Source organism: Salvia splendens, chromosome 16, assembly GCF_004379255.2.
Source record: "Salvia splendens isolate huo1 chromosome 16, SspV2, whole genome shotgun sequence".
NCBI lineage: Eukaryota > Viridiplantae > Streptophyta > Magnoliopsida > Lamiales > Lamiaceae > Salvia > Salvia splendens.
This window is the reverse complement of record NC_056047.1, coordinates 9,919,040-9,944,198: the sequence shown is the minus strand read 5'-3', so window position 1 is coordinate 9,944,198 and position 25,159 is coordinate 9,919,040. Positions and strand designations below refer to the sequence as shown.

At 37.4% G+C, this 25,159-nt stretch overlaps 2 protein-coding genes across 2 annotated transcripts; both read right to left on the bottom strand.

Moving 5' to 3' along the window:
- Positions 1-12,073: 12,073 nt before the first annotated feature.
- Positions 12,074-14,680, bottom strand: LOC121772409 (caffeoylshikimate esterase-like). The gene is made up of 8 exons (XM_042169506.1): positions 14,222-14,680; positions 14,102-14,131; positions 13,530-13,659; positions 13,315-13,461; positions 13,081-13,211; positions 12,722-12,859; positions 12,545-12,643; positions 12,074-12,463 (listed from the first exon to the last, which is right to left on the bottom strand). The coding sequence occupies exons 1-8, from the start codon at positions 14,459-14,461 to the stop codon at positions 12,245-12,247; spliced, it is 1,134 nt and encodes a 377-aa protein (XP_042025440.1). The 5' UTR covers positions 14,462-14,680; the 3' UTR covers positions 12,074-12,244.
- Positions 14,681-17,190: 2,510 nt separating this feature from the next.
- LOC121772410 (50S ribosomal protein L15, chloroplastic-like) lies at positions 17,191-19,470 on the bottom strand. Its single transcript, XM_042169507.1, has 4 exons — positions 19,312-19,470; positions 18,876-19,221; positions 17,793-17,944; positions 17,191-17,563 (listed from the first exon to the last, which is right to left on the bottom strand). Exons 1-4 carry the CDS (start codon positions 19,393-19,395, stop codon positions 17,342-17,344), a joined length of 804 nt encoding a protein of 267 aa, XP_042025441.1. The 5' UTR covers positions 19,396-19,470; the 3' UTR covers positions 17,191-17,341.
- Between the last annotated feature and the right edge of the window lie 5,689 nt (positions 19,471-25,159).

The window sequence follows — 25,159 nt, the reverse complement described above, 5'->3', positions numbered from 1 at the left end:
TCCGACCTCTTCTCCGAAGTTTTGGATGGTAAAGCGCCGGCCATCAACTTCACCGCTAACAACCGACACTATAAAATGGGGTACTATCTTGCCGACGACATCTACCCGAAGTGGCCAACATTCGTGAAGACGTGCACTAGGCCTGTGAACGCAAAGCAGACGCTTTTTGCGCAGAAGCAGGAGGCTGCTCGGAAGGAAGTGGAGCGGGCGTTCGGGGTTCTCCAAGCGCGCTTCAACATTATCAAAGCCCCGGCTCGTACGTGGTTCATGGAGAGCATGGTCGACATCATGTATACGTGCATAATCTTGCACAACATGATTGTCCAAGACGAAGGACCCGAGGCGGGAAATTGGTTCGACCCTGAAGCCCCCGGAAGCTCAACCGCAAGTAGTCCGCCTCGAAGTGGAGTGCATCCGTCTATACAAGAACGGTTGTCTATTTGGGCAAGGACACGTGACTCTACCGCCCACGCCCAACTCCAAGATGATCTAATGGAGCACATTTGGGCAAACTTTGGCGGAGGGAATTAAATTATGTATTTTTAATTTTTTAGGATTTTTAATTGTGTTTTTTAAATTTTTTTCAAATTTTATGTTGTAATGTTATTTTATTTCTAATGAAGTTTTTTTTATTAATTGAATATGTTGGAAAAAAAATGAAATTGAATGAATAGTATTTTAAGGGACGGTTAATGAACGGATAAGTGACGGAGGGTTGCAGGTTCCGTCCCTTAGTTAAGGGATGGAGTAAAAAAGTACAGTGGGGCCTGCGAATAGTAATTTAAGTGACGGTTTAGTGATAACGTTGTGGATGGCCTAAAAACTCCAATTATCTATGTAGAATTTATGTCCATTTATTACTACTATGTCTATATTTAGTGTATTCCTTAACAAAAAATCAGTAGGGTAAAATATCAACCAAAATTTGTTAACTGCTGAAAGTGACGTAACGACTAACGAGTTACAGGCTGTAATGAGACACGTGGGGAGGGGTTGCATCGTTTGCTAGTTGCTAGTATCACAGACCAACTTTGGACATAGGTGATTAGGTGGGAATTGCACTCTATTCTTTATCAACATTTTTTGAACGTTTATTTTATTCTCTTCAATATTCAAATATACTCTAATGGAGTACTTTATAAATCCGGAGTACTACTACTAACTTACTACTGATTAGATCAATAATAATCAAATTAAATATTTTATATAAAAAATTTGAAGTTAATGATAGTACGTCACATTTTTTTTAATGAAGTTACCAATCACATGCAGAAGCGATTTATCAATCCCTTTACAATAATCGTATAAGTTGACGACACACATATTTAATCCGTCCCCCAAATTTTGTCACAGTTTGATCAGACACGAGTTTTAAGAAATGTAATAGAAAGTAAGTTAAAAAAGTTGGTAGGTTGTGAGTCCTACTTTTAAAGTATTAGTTTTATAATAAAATGTGTGTGAGAATAAGGACATCCACTACGCTGTCCCCCACCGTCCCTTAAACTACTATTTGAGGGCTCCACTGTACTTTATTCCTCCATCTCTTAACTAAGGGACGAAACCTGCAACGCTCCGTCCCTTAACCGTCTCTTAACCGTCCCTTAAATTACTATTCATTCAATTTCAGTTTTTAATTGTTTTTTCCAACAAATTCAATTAAAAAAACAAACTTCATTAAATAAAATAAAATTACAACTTAAAATCCTAAAAAATACATAATTAAATTCATGGTAAAATAAATAAAAAAAGACATAATTTAACTTTGTATAATTTGATGCTCTAAATGCAATTAAAAAAAACAAACTTCATTAAAATTAAAACAACATTAAAATTTAAAAAAATAGAAAAAAGACATAATTAAAATCCTAAAAAAATTAAAATGACATAATTTAATTTTCTCCCCCAAAGTTTTCCCAAATGTGTTCAATTAGATCCTCTTGGAGTTGGGCGAGGACGCTAGAGTCGCGTGTCCTTGTTTGAGTTGATTTAAGATAGAAATTGGAGTGGATATAGAGAGGATTTGAGAGGAATAAATGTGTATTTGTGTGTGAAATGAGTATGAAATATGATTATTTATAGAGTAAATAAATAAAAAAAAATTTAAAAAAAATGAAAATAAAAAACAAAACGGAAATATTACCGTTTGAAATTTTTTATATATATTTTTTTAAATTCGATTTTTTTAAAAAATTAATTATTGCGTCATCGGTGACGACGCCCACTCGCGGGCCAGCGAGTGGGCGTCACGCGTGCGTCGGGCACTCGACACGTCGCCCGGGCGCGTGGCGGGATGTCCCGTCTCGAGTCCCGCAGCGACGGGCTGGGGACGGGCGCAACGCTGCAACGCGTCCCGCGGCACGGTCCCTCCGGGACGGAACACGAGCCGCGCGCGGGACGCGTAGTGGATGGTCTAAGTTAGTAGAATGTGAGTTCTACTATCAAAAAAGGTAAAAAGTGAAATGTGACAAATTTTGTGGGACAAACGGAAATGGTAAAATGTAACAAAATTTCAGGGACAGAGGGAGTAATAAAGTGTGATATAGAAAAAATAATTAGTACTCCTTCTGTCCCCAAAGAATATGCACTTTGGGGTCGGCACGAGTTTTAATATAAAATTGGTAAAGTAAGTGAGATGTAACGAGAAAAAGTAAATTAAATATTATTAGTGGAGAATGAGTCTCACCTCATTATTCATTAGAGAGAAAAGACTTTGCAAAATAAGAAAGTGCATATTCTTGTGGGACAGACTAAAAATGAAATAGTCCATATTCTTGAGGGACTGATGGAGTATATTGTTAACTGTAATTGAACAAATAGGAAAGAAAAAATGAAATTGAACTAGTAATTTTTATGAATGGGGGCAAAACGAAAAATAATGGAGTACTAGGAATTGTAGGATGGATGAAATAGTATCTAATTGTTGGTAGTGTTATAACCAAATAAATAAAAATTAGTCCTACTAGTTAAAATGCTGCGTTTCAGTTGTGTTTTTAGCCATATAGAATATTTAATTCCTCCATTAGAGGGAGTGGAATCGCCCTAGAATCTGGAGCTGGTAAGCAAAGTAACAAGATGATGATTTATTGAATTTGCAATATTATAGAATTATTAAAATCAAATTGTAGCTCCTTCGAGATAATGAAAATGGCTGGCTTATAAATTTCTAAACCATGCTCATTTATCTCCCTTTAATAATTTTGATATGGTGTACCGTTGAGTGATTAAAATACTTTAAAAACCAGATTATTTCGACCAAACTAATTAGGTTAATTTAGGTATGTACACTGCTATTCGATTAGAAAGATTTAAACCGACAGCCGACTAAAAAATCCAATTATTTACCAAATAAATGTGCATGTATTTAATGTCGTTCGGCACGATAACTAAGAGCCTAAATATCCTCACCTATGATTGAAACAATAACAAATTTTATTGTACCAGTAGGATTTCCATACTTTTTTTTGTAATATTTTCATATAATGATATGAATAATATAATCTCCGAACTTAACTTTGGTAATTTTTTGGTATGGAGCCAATTCGCCACAGAGGGAGCCGGGTCTATTTCCTTTTTCGTTTTTTAATTTATACTAGTAGTATTTTACAATATTAAATTATTTTACAACCCTTGTGTTTAAATCAATTACGACTTTAATTTAGGCTGTAGCTACTACTACCTCCATACTATATTAATATGGAGTATTTAATATTTATGGTTCCACTCCGTCCGACATGCTGTAATAAGGGAATCTCCAATCAATTAAGTGTAACTTAATGACATGATATACATATATTCTGAATAAAAGTTTCAAACTATTTTAGTAATCAAAATTAGGATAAGAGAAAGAGAATAACAATTCACAAAAATTCTCTTTAAGGGCATCCGCAGTGGTGCGGATGTCCCGGCGTCCTTCCCCGCGGAATTCCCACTGCCACGTCATAAGGACTTCCCACTGCTCTGCCATGTCATAAGGACTTCCTACTGCACAGTGGCGGAATTCCCCTGCGGAATTCCCGACGGAATTCACACATTAAAAAAAATTACAAATTCACAAATTAACCAATTTCCGGAAGTAAATAATTTACGGAATTAAAATTTCGACGCGAATACGGAGAAAATGACCACACTTTATTTTTAACAAAACATACTTCATTAAAAAAAAATACATAATTAATTAAAAAAGGTATATTATTTTTAAAATAAAAACCGACTCGTCACTCCTCGGATCCATCACCGCCGGTTCCCTCGCCGTCACTGCCGCCGCCGCCCCTCCCGCCGTCACCTCCTCCGCCACCCTCGCCGTCGCTATCCGTCAGCGCGTCGATCCCCAAGTCGCGGCGCATACTGTTGACGACGGGTCTAAGCTGCCGCTTGTAGTGGGGGTTGGTCGCCGAGCGCCATTCCTGCATCGCACGTAACAAGGCGTCGTGTGCGGCGATGCGGGCATAGGAGGGGTTCTCGGGATCCGGCTCGTTCTGGGTGGGTGCTGCCGATTGGGCATCGGCGGAGGCAGAACCGCTGGGACTTCCCCTCGACAAACGCGCCGCGACCCTTTGCCCAATCCGGCGACGGCGGCGGGCGGAGGATGTGGGAGTGGGGAACTCTGAATCGGCGGGGGGGAGTTCAGTGGAACCAACACTGCTGCTGTAATCTCCGGATGCGCTGATCCTCGACCGCTTCGGCCAGCCGGATTCCACACCCGCACTGAACTTGGGCAATCCTGCACCGCGAGATACTCATCCCAATAATTGAATGCTCTGAAGCCCTTTTCGGAGTCGGGGAACTGCTGGTGAGACAACAACTTCACATCCTCGGCGGCTTCTTCAACCGATCCCACTGTTTCCGGCATTGCTCGGAGTTGTGGGGCTTCTCCGCTGCTGGTTTGAACTCGAGGTAGCTCTAGCTAATGCGCTACCACATCCGGTCGATGTGCTGGTTCGCCCCGACGTATGAATCCTCAACCACACTGATCCACGCCTTCGCTAGCGCGACGCACTCGTCTTAGCTCCAGATGGTCCGTTTGGGCCGGCTGGATCCCTCCCCCACGTCAGCAGCGTACGTCGGGACGCCCCGTCCCCTGCCCCTCCCTCGCCCTGGCCTCCCCCTCCTCTCTGTCGCCGGCGGAGTCTCCCGGATCGGAGAAAGCCCCAACTCCTCGAACGAGAACGTGTCGACCCCAGCGAACTGAGTTTCGAGAGGAGGACTCACCGGGTTGTCCGTCAACAGTAAGTCCATAAAGGGCCGATAGACGTTGTCCACCGGCGATTGGGGGACCGACTACCTACTCCCCCCAGAGCGCCAGGCGATCCATGCATCATGCCCGATGGCATTTGAGATTGGGGCATCATCCCCGACATCTGAGGCATCATCCCCGGCATCTAGGGCATCATCCCTGGCATCTGGGGCATCACCCCCGGCATCTGAGGCCTCACCCCCGGCATCTGAGGCATCATCCCATACCACTGTGGGCACATGTTGTAGTACCCCGGCATCATGCCCGATGGCATTTGAGATTGGGGCAGCATCCCCGGCATTTGGGACATCGACTGGGAAAAGTGCGTACTCCTGCCGATGGGAAAATGCGGCGCTGGTGAATCGCCTGAGGCGGGAGAAGAATTGCTATCGTGGTGCTCCATTGATGATTCAAAAGAAATGTATTTAGAGAGATAGATACTCGTTAAAACAAGTGGTGCAGATGAAATGAAGTTCAAAGAGACGTATTTATAGAAAATCAAAAAAAAATTAAATGAAAAAATCGGACTTCCGTGCGGAATTCCGTGACAATCCACGCAATGGCGGACGTCAGGACGGAATTTCGTGGAAGGGCGCAGACCTGCGACGTCCTCATGCGAATTCCGTATCCGCGCGTGTGTGGCCTAATGGCGGACGTCCGCCACGGAATTCCGCCAAATCCATGGGAATTCCGCGTCGACGTCCGCCAGTGCGGATGCTCTAAGAGCTGCCGCTAATTTGATTAATGCTACATGGAATGATAAGATTCTCATCCTCAATCATAATCCAGTTAGACAAATGCATTTATCCAAGTTGACAATTATGCTACATAATAATTCGAAAAGGGTTTTATGGCAATCATGATTTTGAAACTTCTACTACAACAAGCACATAAAAACAAGCAAAATGCATAAAAGAAAACGATAAAGATATAATAACATTGAGTAAAACAAAAGAAAGGTGAAATTCAATTTTAAATGAAAGTGTAATGATTTATCATGCAATCTTCTTTCTCACTGCCATCATCTGTAAAAGATTTTGATTTACAGCCGAAAAAGATTGATTGTATATTGGAGAATGAAAGCTTGGGTTGACAGCAGCTGTAATTCACTCCAAAGAATCTTACCAAACAAAAGTGTTAAAAAAATCATATTCTCATATTTGAATTTCTTTTTATTTCCAAATTAAGATTTTTATACCAGGTCAACTCACATCACATTTGTTACAATAGAAACTATATGTATGTCTATGGAATTTCTCTCTATGTAAAGATGGTAAAGTATAACGTTTTTAACCCGTCAATTTATTTACAAGGCCTTTTTCTGAATTACAGTTGTACAATAATTAATTATAAAAATATGATCATAAATCTATACGAAAATAGGAAATGGTGCGGCTCAAGAGCCTTTAGACACGACTCGAACTCTGGCTCTGTCTTACACAGTGGTGGTAAGCTCTTGTATCAAGTGAGCATGGGCGGCTCGGCCTCACAAGTCACAACTGGCTCGGCTCATGCTCTTGAACTAAAACAATACTCAAGTGAAAAAAAAACTATAACAAGAGAAACTTTTTAATTTACAAATTTATCAAATTCAAGTTTAATGTAATTACATCGTAAGAGCATTGGTAACGTGAGCTCCAAATGTACCTAAATCCCATAGCACAAAAGCATTATGTGCTCTTACAACACAATTACAACATTTTAAATTTCTTAATTAAGTTGGTGTGTGATTTAAAGTTTGATTTGGATTATGAGATAGTTAGAAGCATGTTGCATAATTCTAGAGTCAATAACGATGTGAACGAGTCCTAATATAATTCGAGGTCTGGTTTGTGGCATACGTCGATGATGCTCCAACAACTCTTATGTTATATCAGTACATGTACAACTCTTCGAATTATTTTAGCTTAAAATGGCATTTACTCAAAAATATTGTTGATACCTTAATATTTTCAACTAGATTAATGCCAAACTTCAAACTAGCATTAACTTGTTCATGGTTAATCTTTCATAAACTTTCTCCATATATTTTTCTTATGATAATTTGGACTTCTTCTTGAACTTCTTATCACCAAAGATATTCATTCCAAGTGGTCTTGTTGTAGCCATGATTTAATATGAATGACTCAACTTTATGTATCATAGTTAATGGCATGCAAGCTCTGTAAATAGTTTATGGCATGCAAGCTCTTCTCCAACAATTATGTACATATGATTTTTTTTTTCTTTCATTTTAAAACTTTCAGGTTGATTAGGTTATAGTTTTTCTTTATCTAATTGCCATGTTGAAATGCAGTCGTATGTTCTTTCATCTCTAGGGAGTACCACTATGATATAGCCTAATAGTAATACCAAACACGAGTACACCACTATGATAAAGCATTAAAACTATATCATCAATTATTTTCATCGACTTGTCAAATCCACCAAATACATAAATTAAACTACCCATCGACATGTGAAATGTCACATTGGCTGCTACTTAGTTGCCATTAGTTTCAATATTCAACGTTTATATCCTTGAAATATATAGATGGTTGGTTTTTATAAAATCCTCAACGTTTTATTTTCTTGAAATGCACATTGGACTAATTTTAGATGATTCCCCCACTGATTGGATGAGATGTTTCTGCATGATTTCCACTTAGAATTTTTTATTGGTAATTAGGCATTGATTTAAGCTGTCATAGTTAGGCGCCGCATGTTTAATATCGAGGAAATATATTTGTGGTTGAGACTTGTATATATGTCAAAACAATCTCTTGTCTACCACAATATATCTCAATTGTCGTCTCAATTAAACCATTCTAGTAACTTGTAAGTTTATAACATATATTAATAACATACACGTCAATACGTCATTATATAAAGAGTGAACTACATAAAACATTCCTGACGTTTACATTTGTTTCACTCTAGACCCCTGACTTTTAAAAATATCGCCACAAGTCTCTGGCCTTTAACATAATCACGTATCAGGTTTTTTCGGACTAAAAGACCGTTCAGCCCTAAAGGGGCATTATGGTCATACCACAATGATTCTGCATGATGACTGCAACCACTGGCGTGATTTGACGGCAGCGCGTCAGCCGTCAGTTATGATTGGTGCGTCAGCGGCGGTTCAGTCGACATACCACACAATCACGCCACGTATTGAGGACTTCGGACGTGATTTATCAAAATAACTTTCAAAAATTTCATAAGCCTTTTTTCTTCTTATATTAAGCGTAATGCATTTTGAGAACATGTAAGTAAATTAGGTACACACATTCTTAAATCTGTAACCAATTAGTAAAATAGCGTGATCAAAATAAGATGCTATACTCTCCCGGTCTGAAACATAAATAAAATAAGATAACCTATTCAATAAAACATAAATAAAATAAGATGCCTCATTTCAATACAGCAGAATTTAAGGCAGCAATGGTTGCTGGGAAAGTGAAATATGTAATGGGGCTGCAGAAACCAGCAGCGGCTCCAGCTAAGCAAAGGACCGCCGCTGCAGCTAAACCGTCGTGGTCAACCACCGCCAAGCCGCCGCAGAAGGCCTCCTTCGCCCCTTTCTCGCGCTACTTCCCGCGCGCGTCGGTTCAGGTCCAGCCACGCCCTCCCGACGCCGCCGAACTCCTCCGCCTCGTCGAGGAATTGCGAGAGAGCGAGTCGCGCTTGAAGACCCAAATTAGAGAGTCCGTGTCCATCGATATCTATCTATATGTATAAACCTTTTTTTTGGAGTTTAGATGCGTCTGCAACAGTGATGCACCTTTTGTTCTTTATTGGCAATTAGTTTATAATTTCATAGTTGAATTTGAATCTTTTTTCTTATTTTAATTTTAAAAGCATACTTTCGTATTTTTCATTGTGATCATGATCCAATACAAAGTGCTCTTTTTTTTTACTTTCTGCAATTTTTTTTAAATATGTAAGTGTAACAGATAGTGTGTTGTGAGTGTAGCAGACTATCAAACAAACTCAAGACACAGACATAATTATGTGAGTATAAAATCTCATCACATAATTATTTTAAATCTTAGTGATTCTAATAAATTAAAAACTAACACTCCAAATGAACAATTAAAAATATAGACATTAACCAACTTCTTCAATTTTCTAATTTTATTTCAAATTTATTACTAATAGTAATTTCACCAATAGACTAAATACAACCACTTAACTTTATTTATTTGGAGTACATATACTATGATTAATAATTCTTTAAGGAACTGGGTATTAGAAGAAAAAAAATGAAGAATCAATACTAGAATTAGACAATAATACTATATTTGATTGTTGACTGATTATATTGGCAGTACGTGTAACATCAATTTGAGTTGACAAAGGTAAAACCCTATTTTCTGCAAAAGTGCCGCCTCCCTGCAGAGTAAGCCTGCAACAGGGTACAAGATGACTGAAATGCCCTTTAAGGCATAAGGGCCTTTTAGTCCGAAAAATGGCTACAAATACCTGATATGTGAATATGTTAAACGCCAGAGACCTGTGGCGATATTTTTAAACGTCAGGGGCCTGGAGTGAAACAAATGCAAACGTCAGGGACGGTTTATGTAGTTCACTCTTATATAGAAGGCACTTTTTCTTAAGAAAATTACTTCTACTACTACTTATTAGAGATTATCATGATTTAATTTAAAGTTCAATCAAGCGATAAAAAAATATTTTATATATAGGTTAATTCAAATTATCACTATAATAAAGAGTTTTATGATGTAATTTCCCACTCTTATGTAAGTCAGGGCGGAGAACCCTCTCTTTTTTTATAAAATAAAATCTTAAAATTACTGTCTGAAATCTACATTTGCCATTATTTTAAATAGTACAAATATATACTAAGGGGCCGTTTGGTAGCTATGTTACTCCTAGATAAGGGATTAATCTGGGTTTATTTGTGTGTTTGGTAGTTATGTTACCAAACTTAATAGCCCGTGTTTTATATCCGGCCCGCACAAGTCCACTGAAAATCCTATGTTTCACTCATATTTGTAACTACCCAAAATCCTATGTTATTTATCATGGAAGCCTAGTTAATTTTAGCAAAATATAATTTTACCCGTCAAAATTTCTAACCCTAAACCAAAATATGTGTTGGTTTTACTTATGTTGTTGTATTGAAAGACGTCATTTTCCTATTAAATCATGTTATGATTTTTGTTGATGTCTTTGTTGTTCTCACTTATTTTCATTATATTATATTCTAATTATAATTACGTAATACTTGAAGGCAATTGCTTTTTTTTAAACAAAATATACGATTTTGTTCAATCCACAAACGCTTTAAACTTCAAAAAATTTGAACGTACAAAATTTGGCACTTGATAAAATATTTTCATATAGAATTTGTCCAAAATAATCAATGCTTATTCATAAAATTTGACCAAAATAATCAATGCTTGCAAAAATAGAATACCAAAATAAACAAACATTTTTTTTGGTAGAATAAATATCCGTTTTTGACAAGTAAGGAGTTTAGCCTGAAAATATGCTATTTTTTGTAAGGAGTTTAGCTTAAAAAGATGCTAATTTTTATAAGGAGGATAGTTTAGTAATTAACTTAAATTAATGAGGATAATTTGGGCAATCATAATTTTAATCCTTACTTGTGACTTATTGTACCAAACACTACAATAAGATAACTAACAATTATCTTAATCTACCAAACAGCCAATATATGTAAATTAACTAATCGAAACTATGATAACTATCATAATGGTATCATGTCTAGTCGAAACATGAAATAGATACCGAATGAGCCCGAATAATAAAAAGAGAAATTTCACGTTCACGAACAAGGATATCCCACATATGACATCAATTTTCATGGCCTGTTTAGCTAACATCATTTTTGTGAAATAAATATAAAAACAAAAATACATAATAGTGCATGTGCAACCACAGAAAATGGTAAGCGCAGCAGATCATTTAATGGACTTTTAATCTGAAACTGAAAGGTTGCTGCAATAACCAAACACCTTCCCTTTGGACCACAATTTTTAATTTGGTGTATTTAACTAAATCACACCATTGAATTCGAATGCAATTTACCTACAAAAATATTTAACATTTTTTGGTGGAATACCATAATCAATAGTTTGCTTTACATAGATATCGAAATATGATAATTCCATTATTAATGATCGAGCACCAAAACATTGCACTACACGCCACCATAAGCGAAATAAATTAAGCAAAACGGACATTGCTAAACGGTTAAATCCGTCCCACAATTAGAGTCATATTTTATCATATCAGTCTGTTTCATAATAAGAGTCACATTTCATTTTTACTGATAAGTAGACCTCATGTTCTACCTACTTATTTCATTCATATTTCTTTATATTTCTTAAAACTCGTGTGCACACCAAATCTTACTCCTATTATGAAACGGTGGTAGTATTTGATTTTTATACCAAAATGAATGTAACCATATATAGAAGCAAATTAAAGTTAATCGACTGTGCATGAGTATTTAACTTTTTAAATGTTATTGTACAAGTTAAAAATAGCAATATTCATGATAGAAATAAAAAAAAACCATTGGGTAGATGTAAGAGTTACGTAGTAGTACAAGAATTGCACTATAGTTTTTTGGGTCTAACTTCTCAATCAACCTCTTCAATCTTTGTCGTTCTAATTTGGATAGTTGTTTAGTCATGATCATATTTTTTAGTACTAAGTCTAAAATGATTCTATATGAAATCCAACATGGGGCCTCCCCAAAATCTTGAAGAAATTAAACACTATAAAGGTAAAGTATATCTGTATTCATTTTTCCACCGACACAAAAATATCATGGCAGTTTGTAATTTTCCATTTGAGAAAACTCTATTTAAAATATAGTGTTAAATCTCAATAGCCGACTTAATCATCACATTCCATGACCATAACTAACTAAACCACACATTCATATTCCTCTCAGCCCTATAGTTAAAAACATCAAAGCCCATGTCAATTAGATTTTACTAGAATAACTAATACTCACTAATAAATAAAAGAAATCTATTTCAAAGTTGTCCTAGAATCAAGCCATGTAACAATGTCATTGAGAACTGCCAAAATTATATCATCCGGTTCCCCTTCAAGAATAGAGTGAAATCCACCTTCATAGAGCTTCAACGTTTTGTCGTTGGTCGATGCGTTGTTGTACAAGAACTGGCTAATCCGGGGATCCGTCACCCTATCAGCAGCCCCGTGAAGAATCAGCATTGGAGTCGAGACCTGTCATGGAATGATTCGAATCCCATAAATGATCGTCCCCTACACAGAGTCAAGGTGGTTTCGAGTTTAGATAGTACTCACCTTGTCGACCTGAGACTCAATGTACTTTGTGGCGTTCAAGAGCTCGACAGCAGTCTTGAGCCGGGTCTGGTCTGAGTAGCTGATCACATTGTATGGAGCCTGCAAGAGGAAGTTAGGGAAATGCTTTGCAAGCTCAACGACAACACTGTTATTCTACAAAGGGAAAAAGACATATACCAAAATTTTCTTGCTCAACTCTCTGAAAGCCAAGTCAGCTATGTCTTTCTGGGGCACGAGCTTCGCCTGTGGCATGAGCTTCGATAGGAAGATGAGTACTTGCTGGAGCGGAACGGGGGGCTTCATTTCGTCTGAGATCTGAAGAACATGCCAACTAGTTAATAAACTATACTCAGATCGTTACAATATATCAACCTATGTATGTAACTAGAGATAGGACTTATGGTCAATTATTTCATCAAATTGTCTAAACAGAAACAACACACAACTCTAAAGATCAACAGTAAACATCTCATGTCCAATCCATATGATAAATTTGGGTACATATATATAGTAGTAGTGAAAATAGGGATGGTTACTTTACACATTGGAGCAACAAGCACTATGCCATCCCATTCCTTTGGTGCCTTTAGAAGTGCTTTGATAGCAATTGCCCCTCCCATGGACTGACCAAATATGAAACGGGGCAGCCCACGAATCTCGGGCCTTCCTGTACATCACAACACAAGATTAACAATTCAACTTCGAATTTACATTAGGAGTAAGCATGTTCTCATAAGCACAGTCCCATTGATTAATCTGACGGATTTTACCTTTCATTATATTAAATTGCTCAATGACATTATCGACCACAGCATCAAACGAGGGGATATAGCCGTGCAATCCTTCAGAGAGGCCAAAACCAGGATGGTCGATGGCGTACACACCATAACCAGAGGCAGCAATGTGCTTGGCAATGCCTGTGATTCCATAGTTTAAAAAGTGCTCACTAAATCAAAGTGGCTTATCTTCTTTTGAGATGACAAACCTTCAAAGAAAAATGTGCAGGTGTCACCATATCCATGACAAAAACATAAGGCTCCTTTGATCCGTACACCGGGCTTTGGCAACCAGCTTTTACAAAAAATCTCTTGACCTTCCGAATTCATCTCATACCACTAAATCAAAGTTAATCATGTCATAGTCAATGCTGTTTGAATAAGCTTCCATTACTAATAGACAGCGCACAAAACTTCCCCAAATAATGGCCTCAATCTTAGGGAAACTGTTTGAGGTCACAAAATGGAGTTTCATATCACACCAACTAATCAAAACCACATAGAATCAAATATTCACCACGCACTTATCAGTTGGAAATTTAATGCAGAATCAGAATCAATCAGTAAAGGGTGAAATTCTGCATTCAACTTCCAAGCATCAATTTGCAAATACAATAATCTTGATTAGAGTCTTATGATATTGAAGCAGCAGGGATCAATTAAACCCAACAAAATGTAACTAGAAAAGGCTTCTAGAGTTAAATCTTTTCAACAATACTACTATTAACAATATTTCAGCTCCGTAATTGTTGAAATTAGTTTTTTAAAGATCACAACTGACCTCATCGGTTCTGATCCCAGCTGGGGCCATCTGCACACAAAGCAATATTCGACAATCATTAGTAATCTAATACTACTAATAAAGACAGTTTTTTTTAAAGAAATTTGAAGAAATGAAAACCTTAAACAGTATATGATCGAGGTGCTGCTGAACATTGGCAAAAGCCGATCGCACCCTTCTTCTGGCGGGGGCGTGATCCAAATTCTGCGATGCGATGGAGTTGAGCTCGTCGCTCACCCCAGCGATCTTTTTCTGAGCCGCCAGGATCACTGTTTGCCGCAATAATTTGGGTGGAATATTCCGGCGAAAACGGGTAGATTCGAGGCGGGGCTGGAAGGTTGAGGCGAGCGCGAGGTCCATGGGATTGGGGAATCTTGATGGAGAAAGCGGAAAGTAAACCACTTTATTCTGCCATTATAAATAGTCAAATGCATAAGGATTTTAAAACGTGTTCAGTCAGTGGAGAGTGGGTCGGAATAATAAGAGTATAGCTTTGAAATGTGACCGCCGTCCAAATACGAGGGTTAATAATTGAGGATCTTTTATTTGTTATTATATGAAAATTCCAGAATAGTCGAAAGTCGCCGGCGTCGGTGACTTTGGGGTGTGGCGTGGACTTCGGTAATAATTTGGATTTGGGAAGCCTGAAAATTTTCATATGTTGTGTTTTTGTCATGTTTATGCTGTTAGATTGGAGTTGTGTATTTGCAAATGTGTGCCGCACATTTTTTCACCAACTTACTCTTTAAGTAGTTGAAAAGTGGTGGGTGTTTTTCATAATAAATTAAAAAGTTACCTACACCTCCAATTCTCCTCCTAGCAACACAGTGCTGGGTGTTTTTCATAGGAGTAATAAAAAGTTACCTGCACGGCTGCACCTCTATTTTCCTCCTAGCATGTGTTGCTATCACTCTAAATTAGTGGATCAAATATTCAATTTTGGCAAATCCTTTAGGTGTTTCTATTTTAAGGATATTTGCCAAAAAGTATTCATTGTTTAAATTTTCGCTTAAAAGTATGGCACAAATTTTTTTTCAAACGGAATTAGATCAACAAATCACAAATAGAGCATTTCGACAGCAAAATTTGGAATTTTGTAAAGTCTCTTTTACACCATCTCTAACCATACTCCAAAAAAAGTTTTGGTATAGAAATCTTCTCCAACCATACACCAAACTCAAACCTATTTTTGATGTTTTTTGTTAAACAAAACCAAATATGGTGTCACTGCAAAAATTTTGTGAGACAAAAAACTCAAAACTGGTGTAAATTTTGAATTTAGTGTAAATGGTTGGAGTAAAATTATTTTTTGGTGTGACGTATACTCAAAAATGGGTTTGAGTTTGGTGTGAATGGTTGGAGATGGTCTTAATAGACTCCCTAGGAAATTCCGGTAACAATCTATCTATCATCCAACGTCCTAACTAGTTTAATTCCATAATCACCTCTTCTCCAATCACCAACTCCTGCTTCCGGCAACACTATTGGCTCACCAACTGCCCCCACGAGCGCCTCCACGAGACGCGACGGCCGCAACGCTGGCCTGTCTCGACGAGACGAGTCCGAGCCAGCAACTAGTCAAGTTACTGGTGCCCTAAATAGCCAAAAAAACCATGAAGTTTGATTAAATTCTGGTATATCCCGCAATTTTCAAAAGGGCCAATTTAATTAACTTAGACATTTTTCTCAATTGTCTTATAAAAAAAATTCATATACGACGTTTCTAAATTTATCAACGTAATTCGTATGTACTTAAAAATTAAAGACATAACTGATTAAAATATATTAATAACGTCATTTAAATGGCCGAATGTTTTGTTTGCATGATATTATTCGTTTGCCAAAAGCATATATAATTTTCCACAAATAATAAATTATGGGACAGCTAAAAATATATCAATTAGCCATTTTTGAAAAAAATAAAATAGATCAAGATTTGTTTAAACTTTCATATTTCTTTTTTCCATTTACCCTATATGATAAATAAATGACTGTATATATAAGTCACTAAGAATTTTTAAATACATCAATACATCACATCCTTATTATTTTAATACATCAAGTCAAGAAGAGCCACCTCTATATATTAATAATTTAAAACTGTTTATATAATGGAATATGGATTATATAACGATGAAAAGGAATTAAATGAGCCCTTTCCCTGTTTCCCAATGACTTAAATAAAGAATTTCTCACAAAATTGGAAATCTTGAAATAATGGAGCATCTTCAACTATTTACACTAAACTAAAATCTATTTAGTGTAAATATCATATCAGATATGATTTTACTCCAACCATTTACACTAAACTCAAACTTAAAAGAATATTTTCTATATTATGCCATTTTTACTTATAAGATATGAAAATATTTTAAATTTTGTTTTAGTGTAAATCTAAATATAGATATTTTTTACTCAAAAAATAAAAAATGAGATTGATTTTTTAGGACTATTAGAGCTAATCACTTATCCCATTTTAGCTTTTAGTATACCCATTAAAAAAGGTCCCAACCAATCCGGCCCAAGATATGGACCCAATAATAATAAAGAACTTGTAAATCAAAGAATCATTTGTGTTGAAATTTTAATACTCTGTAACAGAGCTATTTATTTGCAATAATTCACGTTGAAATTTTAATACTCTGTAACAGAGCTATTTATTTGCAATAATTCACGTTGAATCCAACAATCAAATTTCATGTCATAATCTTATGATGTGCCACATTTGAATGCTATTTAGTTGCCGAATTTTATTAAATTCTCAAATTATTTATTGAAGTAGTATATTTTTGGTCAATAAAATTAATTCAACGGTTGACCGAAACAGATATGTTTTGGTGCGATTAAAATATTAATAAGGTGGAAATTTTGACAATGCCACGACCACTTACAAACGACAACGTTTTCGTTTAGGCATTTTTGGTACCGTGATAAAAATAATAGTATAAAATAAAGATCAGGTATATTTATGTGCGAAAGTAGTTCCCTCTAAACAATAAAACAAAACATTCCACATAAACCTTTCTCCTTTCGTTAATGTAAAGCTTATCTAAAAATTGGAAAAAATAAGATAAAAAGAAGTGGAAATCTGAAACGAAAAAGGCCGTTATGAACCCAATGATTCAATTACAAAGATTCAACAATTACCAGGATTTGCTCGAAAACTAACAAAGGTAACATTTGAGCATACAACAATGAATAGTTGCGTTACACATCTTATGTTGCTGGCAAAATTGCGGCTCAAGCAGAAGGCGTGTCGACCCAGTCAGCTGAGGCCCGTTTCTTGGCGAAGTATTCTTCAGCGCGGGCAAGGTTCTTTGATACAGACGGCTTCACCCATTTCTTTCGCCCAGGAAGCATGGTTAATGAACAACCAGCTGCCTCAATCTTCTCTTTTGCTGATGCTGAGAAAGCTCGGGCCTTGAAGTCGAGCTTCACAGTCAAGTCCCCATCTCCTAAGATCTGAAAAAAGAGTAATATAGATCACCTAATATGTTGTACTCCATATGATAAGGGACTACATAAGTTTCTTTCTTTACAAATCTGCCATTCGCAACTTCAATATACATGGATATGTACCAGTAATCATGAAAGAGATGAAATTAGTATGCCGTTTTAGACGATTTCAAAAGACTGGTATATCTTCTTCAAGTAAAAATACCCAACATTTTAGCATATAACTGTACATTACCTTGAGAGGGAGTCTTCTTTCCCGACCGGATGGGTTTATTAGACCTTTCTTCTTCAAGGACTCCAAGGAAACCTCTTCCCCTTCTTGAAATCCAGCATCTGCAATATCTTTCAAGTTCACTGGTAGATACTTCGGTAGTCCAGCACGCATGCCTGAATATACGAAAGCAGCCCCATATTTAGTATCAGCATAACTTAAATATATAATGGGCTCAGTCAAGTATAACAGAGGATGCTTATGAAGCTTCAGATATTGCAAACTGATATCCAAACAAAGTTTTGAGTGCCATTAGCTTACTAGAAATGACAGGCTTAGTGAAATAGTAGTGTCAAAAATTGAGAATGCTTAATAAGCATTCATGGAATCCAAAAATCAGGGTAAAGAACATACAGAAGAAAGTAGCTATATTAGTTCCAATCAAGCGACCAACTTCCCACAAGTTGAATAAAGATTACTAACTACTTATTCCCAAACTTCATTTGAAAAAAAAATACAGCCAAGCCAACAAAGACAATCACTGACAATCATACCCTGATTGCATACACCTGCAACTTGTATCTGTGAATGCACTCACAGGCTACTCTTTGTGAAAACTAAAACACATCTTAAAACAAGAAGTTCAGAGAAGGTATTGACTCAAGGTAACCAACCAACACATAAATATCATCTATCCTTTTACTTTCATTCTCAACAAGAGTGAGAAAATTAATACTCCAATAAAGATATTTGGCAAGAACGTTATCCTAAACTAACTTTATTTTTGCTATCAAGAACTCGAACGAAAAGGAAGCCCTCTTCAAATTAACCTCAATGCTGAATAATGTCCACTCACACAGCTTATGATCTAGAACTTGTCTAAGACTGTAGTACATCAGATGACTAGCAATTACGGCATTACTTTTGTGTCACTAGCAATTTCCTTTTTTTTTTATAAATTTATTTTCACTATGTAAAATCAGAGCAACCAAGCTCAGAACAAACTCTCAAGACCTATCAGAATCATCAGATAATAGTCATATTTTATCCCAGATTGGGTAAATTCAGATTGATATCAAGCGAAACTAGTTGAAAGGGAAATTAAACCTCCAGCAATTCCCCTCAATTTGGGGATTCTTCGATAGAGGGGCATCTGGCCGCCCTCAAATCCCCTCCTGACGCCGGGACCGGACCTCGATTTCTGACCCCTCATTCCGAACCCGCAGCTTCCCCCCTGCCCAGCCGCGTGCCCACGCCCCTTTCTCTTCGCCTTCTTCCGTGACCCCGGCTGCGGGCCCAAGTTATCGAGCCGAAATCGAGCACTTCCAGAGGCTTCTTGGGCAGCAGACGCCGCGGAATTCTGAACAGTAAGCGGCTTCCGCGGCTTAGCCTTGTGGGAGAGGCTTATGGACGGAAATTGAGATGGGTTCGCCCTCAGAGTTGTTACATTGCCCTGTGAAATGAACAAACACACAATTAAACTTGAAAAAGAGTGAACTTTTGTTGTTTAGGGAGTGCGTGTGGAATGTGATGGAGAAAATACCTTGAAATGGGAAGAGAATGGGCAAAGAAGAGGAGTAGCTGTGGAAGGTGTGGAGGAGGAGAGGGAGAGTAAGGAAGCAGCCATGGGAACAAGATAATGTTAATGTTTTCAGTGTTTTTACAATTTGGGTGAGATTTTCTGCATTGGAAGAAACACTGCAGTGGCGCTCAAACGACGCCGTTTCGAACAAATTAGTTAGTACTTCTCATTTCTATTTTCCTATCAATACAGCTACAATATATCCTCCACTTTTTTTAATAGATAGACTCAATCCGAATCCTTTTCTAGTAGTACTCCAGATTTGTTAATTTTTCGTCTCACCAATTGAACAATATTACTACTATAAACTAAATTTATTTTTATACTTTTATTCTACAAAAAATCAACACAATTTATATTAATTTACTCGCATTAAACTAAGTTTAATATACTTAATGAACTAATTATGAATTTTTTTAATGATTTTTCTCGGTCACATTTCTTGCGAAATGAGTGATAAGATTTTATCGACCCAAATTCTATAGTGGAGGGAGTAAAAGATAGTATTAAAATTTGAAACAGAGTATTTATCAACCAATAAGATTGTGCCACCGTTGGCAGGCTTATAGAGGAAAAGCGATGGAGACCAAGAGGTGTGAGGTTTGCGTTATTTAGTGAAATAACATGGAGGTCGGCTAACCGTTAAACATGGTCTAAAAGATCAAACTCATCAGGTCGTTACTTTGGGCCAAGCTGAACAATCGTTGTCGTTTGGGCAATTGGGCTTACAGTGAGTAGGCCGGGTGGATGTGATAATGTAAACGAAATAGTAACACAACAATAATTATTGATTTACTAATATTTTGCACTTGGTTCAAGATAAAGTTAGTCCCAGCTAGCCGGCCAATGAAAAAGTTCTAATTTAGATAACTAAATATTTTACAATATTGCATCTCTGTGTAATTATTATATCCAATTTAATATGGTTTAATCTGAATCCGATGTGTTAAAAAAATTTCAATCGGAATACAAACCTACTATGCTACCTTCAAACTCGAACACAACTAATACACAACACAGATTCATTAACGACATGATATAATATGAGTTGACACGACATGATAACGACCCGAACCTGATTTACACGATCAAAACATGATATTACACCAAGAAATTTGATATTGCATGATTAAACATGATTTTTAAATATGGTTAACATGATAAAACTTTATTTACACAAACCTAGAGAATAAAATTAGAGTATTATTTTTTTCAAAAGAATAATACTCCAATAATTTAATTATTACTACTATTATTTTTAGTTAGTTACCCGAATTCAACCCAACTCGAACTCAATCCATAATTATTATGTTCCTAATGGGTCAATTAGATAATGACACAAATCCAATAAGGCTTGACCCAAACTCATCAATTTTGTTTTTTGTGCCGTGTAGAAAATTTCCAACCCTAACTATAAGTAGAAAAAAAAAGATACTCCCTTGTCTTAAGGTAGTTGAGTTAGTTATTTTTTGCACAGTGTGTTGTTGTAGTGTGTGTATGTGAAGGCTATGTGTGAAGGCGCACAGTTTGTGAATTGTGTGTTGTGTATTAATTGTATGCATTATATCTGTATGTGCGTTGCAATGTGTGTATGTGTGGATTGTATATGTATGTATTAAGTGTGTGCATTGTGGCTATGTGCAGCGTGTGTGTATGATGTTATGTGCGCATGCTATGTGTATGTGTGTGTAGTGTCCGTATTGTTTGTGAGTGTATGTAGTGTGTTGTGTGTGTGTGTGTGTGTGCAATCTGTGTGTGTATGTAGTGTAGTGTGTGAAATATATTTAATGTGTTTGCAATGTGTGAATATGTGCCCTATATGGGTGTGCAATGTGTAAATCCAAATGTATTATTTTTTGAAATTTCATGTATCTTAGTTTGAATATGTAATTCAAATTGAAAAATTAAGTGAGTTTAAATTGTAATTCAAATATTTTTTTATGCTAAACATTAGATCTAGAATTAAAAATTCCATTAAATTAGTTTTATATCCTCAATTCCATAGTTTCGAAAGGAGTTTAAGAGTTTTTTTCAACAACTTTTCAAATCAACCATAACTATTGAAACTTGAAAGTGTGTATCTCTAGTAACATAATTAGAAAGTCACTAAACATCTCAATTAACAAAACCATCCTCCCTTGTTGTGTATCCCGGAAATATGGATATTTGGATTGATTTGAAACAATCATTGATTAGTGATAAATTACCAAAAGTTGTAAGGCCCAAATTGATAGAAACAATTAAAAAACATAGCCTAGTTGTGAATCATAATAATCTCCACCACCACCACCATGTCTTGAAGACTACACTCAAACATCCTTGTCTCCAAAGCTCCTTAAGGTATATTGCGCCATATTCTTTGTTAGGCCACCAACTACCTTATATAGCTCACATTCCCATGCCCCCTCACCACAATAAACTCTCATTCACACGACTACCCTACATAGCGTGATCATGCTCATCATTTGTCATCTGCATAGAGTTGTTACAAAGTAAAGCATAAAACAATTACTTTAATCAATAATAAAATATACGAGAATCAGTCATTAAATTCATCTCTACTAGTACGACACTACCAAGCTAGCGTAACTTCAATTTCTATATAGAATTAATAGAAATAATGCAGCCGACGATTAGCAATAGCCCTAATCAAGATCAAGCCCAAATGAAGAAAATGTGCCCCAAAAAACCTAGATCGCCGCTGTTGGAATATAGAAAATATGTTGGAGGATTAATTTGGCTTGGAGGAAATATTTTGGAGAATAATTTTGGTAGAATATATGAGAAATATATTGATGTGGGGAATACTCTTTTTTATACACACTACACTTATATTTTTTTTTGTGCTCACTTATACATCCTTCAGCAAAGGCCTTGCCTATATATAAGAAAATAAGTCGGTTATTCTACCGACATAAATTTTGCTAGAGTGTTCTAGCACTAGATTTTTTTACCCTATTACAATATTTAATATGCCTAATTACTTTGATATGCTATACTAGGCCGGTGGAATGAGCTAGAGATGTCTAGCAAAATATCTATTCCTCTTTGTTTCTCTTGGCTCTTCTAGAAGGTGGAGACATCAATCAAGTTTATTTATTTCAACACCCCCCCTTAAACTTGATTTGTCATTCCGAGCAACATCCTTATCTTGATAAAATCTTCGAATTTGAGGGGCTTTGTGAAGATATCAGCGACTTGATCTTGTGATTTCACATACTCAACTTGAATCTCCTGATTCGCAACACATTCTCTGATGTAGTGGAAGCGAGTGTCGATGTGCTTGCTACGGTTGTGGAATACTGGATTCTTGGAGAGTGCAATCGCCGACTTGTTATCTACACAAATAGTTGTTGGCTCCTTTAGTGACCACCCGAGCTCCGCCAATAAGCTTCTGAGCCAAACCGCATGACAAACACTGAAGGTGGCAGCCACATATTCGGCTTCGCATGTTGATAGTGTGACAATTGGCTGTTTCTTAGACATCCAAGTGAAGGCAGTGTCTCCCATGTAGAACACATATCCACTTGTACTCTTTCGGTCATCATTGTCTCCAGCCCAATCACTATCGCTATAGCCAACAAGCTTGTAATCATTAGTGTGTGAATAAAATAGACCATAGTCGATCGTACCTCTGAGATAGCGGAGTATCCTCTTTGCTGCCTTAAAGTGGGAAGTAGTTGGATTTTCCATGTAGCGACTTACGAGCCCAGTAGCGTACAATATATCTGGCCTTGTGCAAGTTAAGTACCGTAGGCTTCCAACCAAGCTCTTGTATAGTGTCGGATCCACCTTTTCTCCTTTGTCGTTCTTAGATAGCTTGACCCCGCACTCCACCGGCGTGTTGATTGGCTTGCAATCCTCCATTTTGAATTTCTTCAGAATCTCCTTTGCATAGTGTTCTTGTGTGATGAATACTCCATCTTCAAGTTGCTTTACTTCCACACCGAGGTAATATGCCATCAGCCCAATGTCCGTCATCTCGAATTCGTCAGTCATGGCCTTCTTGAATTCCTCAAACATGCTTGGATTGTTTCCTGTGAAAATGAGATCATCCACATACAAGCACACTATTAAAATATCATTTCCTTTCCTTTTCACATAGAGCGCATGTTCATGTGGGCATTTGGTGAAGCCGTTATCTTCAAGATACTTGTCGATCCTGCTATTCCACGCCCTTGGTGCTTGCTTTAGCCCGTACAAAGCTTTTTTCAATTTCAGAACTTTGTCTTCTTGGCCATTCACCACGTAACCATCAGGTTGTTTGATGTAGACTTCTTTATCAAGGAATCCATTCAAGAAAGCCGACTTTACATCCATTTGATAGATCTTCCATCTATTTTGGGCTGCAAGAGAGAGTATTAGTCTAATAGTTTCTAAGCGAGCGACAGGAGCAAATACCTCATCATAGTCGATTCCAGCTCTTTGACTATATCCTTTTGCGACGAGTCTTGCTTTATATCTTTCAACTTCACCATTGAAATTCTTCTTAATTTTATACACCCACTTAACTCCAATGGCCTTGTGTCCCTTTGGTAGTGTCACCAACTCCCACGTATCATTCTTCTCTATAGCCTTAATCTCTTCATCCATTGCGACTCGCCAATTTTCACTTTCTGCAGCTTCTTCATAGTTGACTGGTTCACAATCAGCAAATAAGCAGAACAAGGTAAGATCTTCTAACCTTTCAGTGTCGTCATACACTTCAGCCAAATTTCGTGCGCGTTGTGTGGCTCTTTCGTTCAAGAAAGATGGCGGCGAGCCTCCAACAGATGTAGCAGGAGATGCAGGTGGAGTTGTATGTTCTTGTTGCTCCTCTCTTATTTGCTCGTCTATTCTTGGATCTCCAAATGGAGGTATGGAAGTGGTGTCATTGTCCGAGCTGAAATCCCATACACCTTCTTCATCGAACTCCACGTCTCGGCTAATCATTGTTTTCTGCGAAGTTGGATCATATAGCTTATAGCCTTTAGTGTTAGAGGCGTACCCGATGAAGATGAATGGCTTGCTTTTGTCATCGAGTTTACTCCTCGTTTGATCTGGTACATGCGCATAAGCTTTGCTCCCGAACACTCTCAAGTGAGTGATCCCTGGCTTTCTTCCGCTCCAAGCTTCTTGAGGAGTCATTCCCCACACACTTCTGGTTGGAGACCGATTAGACAGGTATACAGCGCACGCCACTCCTTCTGCCCATAGCTCCTTGGGCAAATTCTTCGTCTTTAGCATACTCCGAGTCATCTCAACGATAGTCCTGTTCTTTCGTTCGGCCACTCCATTCTGCTGGGGGGATCTTGGAACCGTCAATTGCCGCCGAATTCCTCTTTCTTTGCAAAATTCTTGAAACTCCCCGGATGTGAATTCTCCACCTCGATCGGTCCTCAATGCTTTGATCTCTAGACCGCTTTCTTTCTCTACGGCAGCCTTGAACTTCTTGAAAGCATCAAATGCTTCTGATTTCTGCTTCAAGAAATATACCCACGTTTTTCTTGAAAAATCATCGATAAATAGTAGGAAATAATTATTTTTACCGAGGGAGCTTGGCTTGATTGGTCCACACACGTCTGCGTGGATTAACTCCAATGGCTTCTGAGCTCTCGAACTCGACTCCTTTGGGAACGGCTTTCTGAAGTGCTTCCCAACTAAGCATCCTTCACAGAGTTGATCGGGGTGCTTGATGGGCGGTAATCCTCATACCATTTCTTTATTTGATAGCAATTTTAAGCTACCAAAATTCAGGTGCCCAAATCGGAGATGCCACAACCAAGACTTATCTTTATAGCACGCTTGAAGACACTTCACCACATCATTT